This window comes from Sceloporus occidentalis, unplaced genomic scaffold (genome assembly GCF_023333645.1).
Source record: "Sceloporus occidentalis isolate IW3139 unplaced genomic scaffold, rSceOcc1.0.p SCAF_3, whole genome shotgun sequence".
NCBI lineage: Eukaryota > Metazoa > Chordata > Lepidosauria > Squamata > Phrynosomatidae > Sceloporus > Sceloporus occidentalis.
In genome coordinates, this window is record NW_028316983.1 from 175,297,965 (window position 1) to 175,307,823 (window position 9,859).

The following is a 9,859-nucleotide window of genomic DNA, read 5'->3' on the forward strand; positions in this document are numbered from 1 at the left end:
ACTCCTGTCTGATCGCTGAAGCTAAGCAGGTTCAGTCCCCATTAGTATTTGGATGGGATACTACCAGTGAATTGCAGATATTGAAGGCTATATTTCAGAGGAAGGAACTAAGCAAGCCACCTCTGAGAATTCCTTGCCTAAGAAAACCCTATGAAATTCATGGGGTTGCCATACATCGACAGCTGACGTCAAGGCTTTGTGTATACACAAAGGAATAAGACAGCAATCCTATGGCCTGGGGATAAACCCTACTGAACTCAGTGGAGGAGATATATGCACAGTTGCATTGTAAATCTAGGAACATAATTAAATATCAAGGCAACATCAAAATGTAGTATTATACAGATAAATATAGTAACTACTCCTACTGATTTTTGCCATGCACTGTGGTGCTCATCTTTGGACTCTCAGCCTTGGTAACAAAAATCCATCTATTTCTTTACAGAACTACTTTTATTGAACAGGGGATGGGAAGAAACATTGCATAAAACATTCAGTAAATCAAAAAAAGAAGAAAAAAGGAGGGAAATAATCCAAGTAATTGGAAGACTAAAAACCTCTTCCAGTTAACTATTAATAAAAGAAATACCAGCCTTACTGTTTTATGTGCATAAGCAAAGTTATCAGAAAAGCAATTCATTTTAAGGTGCAGTGAAGAATAGATTAAAACATCTTCCATAACTCTTCCCAAAAAGATGACTTGCAAAATGAAATGTTGTCACCCTGCCCCTGCTCCCAAAGGTTCTTTTTTGGTACATTCACATTTAATGCAAAGCACAATGAAAATACGTTTGGTGATAAGACATATACAAGATGTTTAAAAGTGTGCTAACTTTTACTAAATGTTACAATCAATGATGTAACTTATGTAAGTAGGGTTGCTTTGTCATATATTGATAGTTACCTCACTTCCACATCCACATTAACTTGATTTTAAATGCAATTAATACATATAGTCAAGGAAGACTAATGGACTACATTCTGCACTTAACCTGGTGGACATTTTCAAATGGCACAAGTGACCAGTGCAAACCTATTTTGCATTGTAAACGACTAAATAAATCTTAATGGATTAAGAATGATCAGCTATCAACACACAAGGGAAATTAAGTGCTGAAATGCCTACATTGATTATTTTAAATTATTAGCCTTACTCTGTTCTTGAATTTGTATGCTTTTAGTGAGCTTTAACACATTTACAAGACTTATTGACTATAATTACAAGAGAATTCAAGTAATGGACACATCAATTATAAGCAACATGTCTTGACCAGACAGTTGCATAAAGAATTCTAAAGAGAGCTCCATTAGCATCTTCCCTGTAGTTTTATTCCATTTTATCTGCCTTAAGAGGGCAGATTAAGGGTTTATAAACACTGCTCAGACCATGTGAGCATGTCTGTGCGTTCTAGAACTTCTTCACCAGATCCCAAATCAAAACACATGCTAAAACATTACACACAAATATAATACTGACAGGCTGTAACACAATTTAATATCTAAGTCTGGGATTGCAAACATTCATAAGAATTAATAGTTTAGTTACAGTAAGACACCAGAAGATGCTTAAAAGCAATGACACTTCTCCCTGACAGAATCTTAAGCACATTGCCCAGTCTCAGCTTTCCTTCTTCTAAGGAAACAAAAACAATTTCAGGTTTACACCAAGAAAGTTTTTTATAAAATTTTGTATTTCTTACCTCTTCATTTTCTTTCTAGTAACAGTACACTAAGTTTCAACTACTGCATGAATTTAAACTATAGCTTCTATAATAAGCCATTATTTAAAAGTACAGTAAAATAAACCTTACCGTTTTAATGAAAATATGTTCATTGAAATGTGAATTTATTATTCAAATCCACTCATAAATTCAACCAGAGAGACACCACTTGTCTAAGCAGAGCTCAGTGATTTAGAAAAGCTGTCTATTTAAAATAAAGAATGTATGGCAGGTTTATAGAAACATAGCAGTGAATTTTTACATAAATTTAGAACTGCAGCTTATGCATTTTTGACAAAAGTGTTGTTTTAAATTTTTCCACTTCATATAAAGCATAAAAATAAAAATAAAATGGGGCACAGCAAGGTCTAAATCACCAAGCTCAACGTTCTCAGGTACAGCATTGCTTTTACCATTACTGTACCTTATAAAATGGCCAGTTTCAAGCTCAACGATAATCATGCATACTTGCTTCCTAAAATCAGCATTCTTCAAAAAGTAACACAACAAATATCCATTACTTAGCCATTCAATGTGAATGTTTGGGCTCTTGGTTCAGAAGGAATAGCCCAATAAAGCCTTAGGCTTCCTCCAGGTTTGTAATATGCCAAAATACCAGCAACTAAGAATCTGGACAGGCACTGCAATAGGTGTCATCATATCTCTCACACTTCAGTGCTGAATTACCCCTCAGTTCCAAAAATAAGGCTATCTGGTATGTGCCAACAGAACTGTAGCCAAAATGGGGCATGGCAAAATGAAAGTTGGGTTCCTTATTATCTTATTAAGTTATTTGGGGAAGCCAGAAGATTTACAGTAGCATAATAAACTTGAGGGGAACATAGCTACAGTGTGCAGGGGTTGGGGACAGTCTACCTTATGCTCAGTGGTAGTATATAATAATAATAAAATAATAAAATTTATTTATATCCCGCCCCTCTACAAGATGAATACACATATACCATAGGGTTACCCTATTTTGAAAAGTAAGAATGGACATATTTACTGACTACTTCAAACCACCAAAAGGCCTCTCCTGCCAATGGTTGGGTTGGGGACCATAGTGGCGGTCAGACTGGGACTGGGACCATGCAGTCACCACAGTCCCACACCGACTGGGGCTGGAGCAGCCAGAGGCTGCTTCAAGCTGCCAGTCTGCATGACCCCAAAGATCACACTTTAATTAAATTAAATTAAATATAAATCTTTCCCTGCTACTAAAGTTTGGCTACTAAAGTACAGTCAGTTGCCATATGCATCAACAGATTCAACCATCCACAGTTTGAAAATATTCCCTGAACACTCAACCCCACCCCCACCCCAAAAAGCCCTAAAAGATTTTGTCATTTTATATAAGGGACAGTAGTTTACTACACCACTGTATATAATGACACTTCAGCATCAACAGATTTTGGTATCCATGAGTGGTCTTGGAATGAAACCTCAACAGATACCAAGGGCCCACTGTACTCTTCCAATTCAAGTACAAATGATCAAACAGTGAACATAGGCAGAGTGAGGTTAAATTTTAGGTCTAAAACATCAGGATAGATTTATGACTTTAAAAGTAGTAGTAGGAAGAGAAAGAGAAGGAATGACAAGACATTCATTATTTATTGGCAAAGCACTGGCTGAGCCATTTGCTACAACATACCTGTATGAGTACGAATATGACCTAGGAATGCCATGGAGTTGCTACTTCTGCACATCTTCCCACAATACTTGCATATATTGCCCTTGTTTTCTTCTCTCTCTCGGTTGATTTGCTCAGTATCTTCAACAATGTATTTATTGACTTCCCGGAGCATTTCTTCATGTTGTTCTTTAATATGAAGAAATAAATTTTGTTCAGAATCAAAAGGCTCTGTGCATTTAACACATTTAAAGGTAGCACCCCCTTCTGGCAGTTCTTCAACACTTGCTTGTTCATTTCTCATGTGACCAGCACTAGCCAGGTGCTGGTGAAGACTACTTTCTGTGTAAAATGACTTTCCACACAGTAAACAGTGGAAATGTTTCTCTTTTGATGGATGTTTCATAGCTATGTGAACATTTAGTCCGCCCAAACCATCAGCTAAAAAGCCACAGTCATCACAGCGAATGCGTGCCAATTCACTACTGGGATGTCCTTCAGATTTCTTCCTCTTTGCACTAACTTGTGAGGCATCCATTTTCAAAGGTCTCTCGTAAACTTTCTGTCCACTCAAATACTGTCCATCGGTAACAGGTTCAATTAGCTCACAACCATCTTCAGGGCTTTTCAATTTTACAATAGATGAATCAAACTGACCAAAATTTTGCCCTGCCACTGCCTCCTTCCCCCTATCAGCAGCACTAGTATAAGCATCCAAAGCCTCATTATTTTCCTGCATGCCTTCAACAACTGAGCCATCTGTACCCCAAATGTTATTTAAAGATACTTCTGCTTCACGTTGTGCATCTATCAGGGTATCCTCCTCCTCTGTAGTAGAACTCTGTGGGATGCTTTTTTGTTCCTGTAAATTATGCATATTTTGAAGAGTTTTTTCAATATATTCATCAACATTTTGCTGTTCTAGTGTGCTACATGTTTCTGAAAGTACAAACAACTGTGTTTCTTCTATTTTTACTCCCTCAGCAGGTATCTCAGTACTTTCATATGTTTTTTCAGTGTCTTTCCCCAGCTTCTGTTTATTTTTCACCAAATTTGATGTAGGAGATTCTTCAATAAAAGCTATGTTTGCATTCCCACTTTCCACTGTAAAATGAAGCTCTGACTTGTCAGTTTCATGATCATCTATATTTTCACATAGTGCACTGTGAATTGTTTCTTTAAGTGTAATAATCTCACCAGGTTTTACATTTTTTGGCACATTTTCTTCATTAACCACATTTACTCTGCTTTGGTCAGTCCCACTTTCAATCTCAACATCCGCAGCATCAAAAACATAACTTTCTCTAGGAATCTTGGAAGTAGCATTATCCTCTGCAACCAAGTAATTATTCTGCTTTTTCAGACTTTTCTCCTCAATGTTATTTTTGTGTTTCGTTTTACCTGCTATAATCTGAAATTCTTCTGTGGGTAGCTGCTCTTCTTCAGACACAATAGCAGTTTCTTTGGCAATATCAGCCAGATCTGTCTCCTCTCCAGAGGAAGTACATATATAAGATTGTCTTTTAATTTTATGTTTCTCTGTTGTTGCATGTCTAATCATCTCTCGACGCGTAACTGCATAGTAGTCACAGGCCATGCAATAGTATTCAAATTCTTTTGTATGTTTGCGCTTTATATGCATATCCAGTGAAGTAAAAGAGTGTGCAACAAAGTCACAGTGAGCACAACTGTTATCATTTGTACTTGTAAGTCTTGCTTGAACCAACAAATCTCTATCTTGACTAATATTACCTGGTTCTGCAATTACATGCTGTTTTATTTCCAAAGAGTTCCTATTGATATCCAATTCAGGAAGTTGAATCACATTTTCAACTTGTATTGGGATAGTACTACCCTGCCTTTCCAAAATAGCATTTTCTGAATGTGAAGACTGATTGCCATAGTCAACAGATTCATTCAAACTTCCTACTGGGCTATTTATCTTCTTACTACAGTTTTCACCATTGCCTCTTTCTGGGCAAACAATGATTTCTACATTTTCTCCCCCGCCAACTTCTAAACGGTTTTTATGCTTCTTTGTAGCACAATGGCGTTCCATGTCACCTTTAGTTACAGTGTAATAATTGCAAACTTTACATAAATAACTGTACTGGTGGCTATGCTTTCGACGAATGTGAACAGTTAAATTGGTAACACTGGACGCCAACAAACCACAATAAGGGCATGTCCGAGAAATAGTTCCTTTGGGTCTACCTCTCTTTTGTACAGTGCCCAGAACCAACGCATGGTCTTTCATCATTTCTCTTGATGTAAACAGCTCCTTATTGACTAATACATTCTCCAGTGTACAGTAAGGTACATGCAGACCTTCTGTTACTTTTTTACTATCATTTGTACCAACACATACCTTTTCAATACATTCCTCAAACCGTAAACCAATATTATTTTTTCTCGCATTTTCAAGGTGTTTACTTCTTCTGATGTGTTTTTCCATTCCTTCTTTGCTTAATGAGTAGAGGTTGCATGCTTTACAAAGGAAATGATACTCCTGTGCATGTCTAAGTTTTGTGTGTCTTGTAAGAACAGAGGCAGACCTTGTTTTATAAAAACATTTTTTACATTGAAATTGGCTTCTGCTCAGAACAGACTCCTGGGACTCATAGTCAGGATGTACTATAGAAGGCTTGGAGATTTCTTGCTGTATTTTCACTTCTTGCACCTTTGGAAGAATATTTGATTCTGCTATAGTAGAAGATGATATTTGCAGAGCCAAATCACTTTTAGCAGTATTTTGTTGAGCTAATAAGCTAATATGTTGCTCAGTTTCATTATGAGCTGTCACTTCTTCATCATTTAGAAAATACATTTGACAAGTAACACAGTAGTGGGACACACCATGTTTATCACACAGGTATCTTCCAAAGCTGATATCATTTGGAGTAAAAGATGGACAGTGGGGACAATTGCTCCTTTGCTCACAAATATTGTGACTATTCTTTTCACAATGTAATTCTATTTCCTCTCTGGTTGCACAGGAATAACTACATGTTTGACAATAAAATGTAACTTCTTTAGTATTACCTCTATCAATATCCAATTCCAAACCTTCTGACTTAGGCAAATTCAATAAACAGTGAGTGCAAGGATTTAGACCCTTTTGGATATTAACAGCTTTCTTTGGAATATCCTCAAGTTCCAGGATGACAGAAGAACATGCATTTGTTCCATCTGAATAAACTGCTTGCATTTCAGAGGCAGCTTTGCACAAAGGGTTATCACCACTTTTGATTTGTAAATCTTTGACCTGTGATAAATCACTGTGACTGATCTCTCCCCTAATACTGTGCTTGCTCCTTCTACCCATGCCCAAAAGATTATATCGTTTTTTTATCTGCTGGTTTAATCTGAAGGAACCACTTTTTCTGAAAGTTACTCTTCGTGATAAGATAGGCTTTTTATGGTGGAACCCATCAAATGTCCCTGTGGTGTTTAAATGGCAAAATGTCTCCTGGCCACTTTCAGCAGGTTCTGATACACGTGGAGTGCAGTCCAAGGACCCTGAAACATCTGGCTTGTCTGTCTGGGCATTAATCTTTCCATCCACATTGCAAACAAATGCTTCCTCATTGTTAATACTCTCTGCTGTTCCTGAGGAAATATTTTTAGATGGGACCATTTCAACAAAAAGTTTGCAGCTAGCATTTAGGTTCTTCATCTTATTGCTTGACATTCTTAATTGATTTGCAACTCTACTAGGTATCTTTGGTTTGTTAAGTGCAACTATTGTTCTCACATTCTTTTCTTTGACTGGGTGCTGCTGTTTTTTATGAAATGGTTTTTTTGTTAACATCTTTACAAACCCTCCCCGGGCAGCAAGGTTTTGCCGGCGGAGATGAGTCTTGCCAAGAAAATGAGTCCTCAGGAGATCTTCCTCAAAAGACTGAAAACCACAGAGATCACAAAAATATCTAAATTTACCAGACATCTGTTTGACACACATTTGCAAAGTTGGAGCATGTTGTGACTGAGAAATACAGTATGGGTTCACACTGTGAACTTGCTTTAGGTGGCTTTCTTGAATGTGCTTTTGTAAATCAGGTGGGGTGGCAAAAGTCTCTTCACAGGCTTTGCATTTTGAAACATTTTCAGTGTTACTGCTGCTACAGCTAATGCTGGTTTCATTGTTTGGAAAAGCTGATGTGTGTTCTAGAAGCTGTGTTGAAACTTCTTGGGAATGTTCACTTACAACATGAATTCCTTGTACAATATCATCACCTTCAGGCACAAGATCATGTTGCATGCATAAAGCATTTGAAATAAATGCATCATTCTCAGGACAGGCATTTGTAGCTACACTTTCCACAGTTTCATCTGTTGTATTATTAGTTCCATCAAGAGAATCTTCACATATTTTGCCATTAGATGGTCTGCCTTCATTCACATGTTTTTCAGCAGCCAGTTTTACTCTTTTTAAGAGAGGTTGATTTTCAAGGCTGTTTGTTTCACTGAAGTCTTCATGTGCTGATGTGGATAATGTCCGTTTAGCCATGCCTTTCTCAACAGCCTTTTCCCTTGGGTTTTCCTGTTCTCCAGTTGAAAATGTGTTTATTTCTGAGGAACAGAAAGGTGCTCTGTCAGCTTTTTCAGCTAACTTATCTTCAACAACTTCTTGTACTAATTCATTTTGTACATTCCCATCACCTTCATAATTCTGATTTTTTTCTGCATCCATCCTTAATGAAGACAGCAAAGCCAGAGTTGCAGTAAAACAAATTAGTTCATTTGCTTTAGGGGTCTCTGAAAAGAAAAAAGAAAAAAAATATGTGGCCATTAGCATCATACATACATAAAAATAAGCAGAGTTTTATTTTAATGCAACTGATAACTTACTGAATATAACCTATTGTTCACAAAGTCAAATGAGATGTTCTTATATAATGATTCTGTTGAAGATATTCAAAGAGTGTTCCCAAAGCCATGATATCTAAATGCAAAGTGTACTAGGACATCTAAATAAGCATTATGTGGATCTTTGGAAGAAAATGGCACAGTTATTATAAAGAAACAGGCCCACTGGTATTTGCAGTGGTCTTTCATGTTAAAAAAGAATGCTCATAAATGACAGACACAGATGTTTTTAGTTTCTCTGAAAAACAGAATATTGTTTAATATAATTGCAGTATTGAATTTCATACTCTGGAACATGCTGCTGTTACTTGGTTCTGGGGCTATCTCATTTTAATAAAACTGTACACTGCAAATGGAACAAATCCAATACATGTTCAGCTATTTTATGACTGCGATGTAAATAATGTGCCTGTTTTGGAAATCCAGAACTAGAAAGTTTGACCTTTGTATTTGACAGCCCTGACGTACTACTTTCAAATAGCATGACATTCAGATAAAAGTACAACTGGGGAAAGGGGAAGGAAATGACTCTTTTCTGTATTGGAAGTTTCCCAATTAAATAATCAACCTCCTCAAACAAAATACATTAAGAAGGTATGATGAGTTCAAATGATGAAAACATGATTATCAGGTCAATACTAAACTCCAGATAAAATAGTCCTTTGTACGATGGAGCTTTAACTAACCTAATTAATTTCTATCTATCTATTTATTTATTTATTATTTAATTCATATCCTAACTGTCCTCCAATATGAGACTCAAGACCGCTCACAATATGAATTAAAACAAAATAAACGGAAACAATGAATAATACAATAATGAGTAATACAAAAGAAAAATGAATAATACAAAAGAAAAAATTCTATTAAAAATATATCAAGTTAAAACAGGTTTAAAAAGCTGTTAAAACGAGAACAATACAATACATCTCATTGAAAACTCCTTCCACATCAGATGTTAATGTTCAAAAGTCTGAATAAACAGAAAGGTCTCCTGAAAGAATGAAAGAAGCCAACCTAGCTTCCTGTGCCAGGAAATTCCATGTTCTGGGAGCAGCCACCAGGAAGGCTCTCTCCTGTGTTTTCATCAATCATTCTTTTCATGGTTGTGGGACCAATACTCTCTCTCAAGGCTCTTAAAACTCGAGCAGGCTTGTATTGAGAGACACATTCTGTTAGACAGTCTAGACCCAAGATACGCAGGGTTTCATAGATATGAACCAGCTGTGGTGGTTTCTATGGATTGCACTAGAGCTCAGTTTCTCATGCCACTGATGCACATGGCTGCAGTTTGTTGTTGTTGGGTGCCTTCAAGTCATTCCTGACTTATGGCGACCCTATCACAGGATTTTCTTGACAAGATTTGCTCAAAGGAGGTTTACAACTGCCTTCCCCTGATGCTAAGAGAGTATAACTTACTCAAGGTCACCCAGTAGGTTTCATGGCCAATTGAGCCCTGGCCTCCAGAGTCATAGTCCAACACTCAAACCACGATGCCACACTGCTAGTAATTACCCCTTAATTTTCTCCTTCATTTCTGGAGTCAGGAAAGGAGACAGTGGTTGTTGCAGTCACGTAGCTAATGCTCCTTTCCTTCAACACCACTGCTGAACTGGCCTGACAGAAGGAGGCTACA

General features: G+C 37.0%; 1 protein-coding gene across 1 annotated transcript in view; it reads right to left on the bottom strand.

The window, feature by feature from the left end:
• ZNF407 (zinc finger protein 407) overlaps window positions 1-8,103 on the bottom strand; it is a 359,916-nt gene extending 351,813 nt beyond the window's left edge. Inside the window, exon 1 of the mRNA XM_089516927.1 lies at window positions 3,376-8,103. Within this exon, the coding sequence (XP_089373053.1) occupies window positions 3,376-8,047 (4,672 nt within the window). The 5' untranslated portion in view covers window positions 8,048-8,103. The remainder of the gene's footprint in view (window positions 1-3,375) is intronic.
• Between the last annotated feature and the right edge of the window lie 1,756 nt (window positions 8,104-9,859).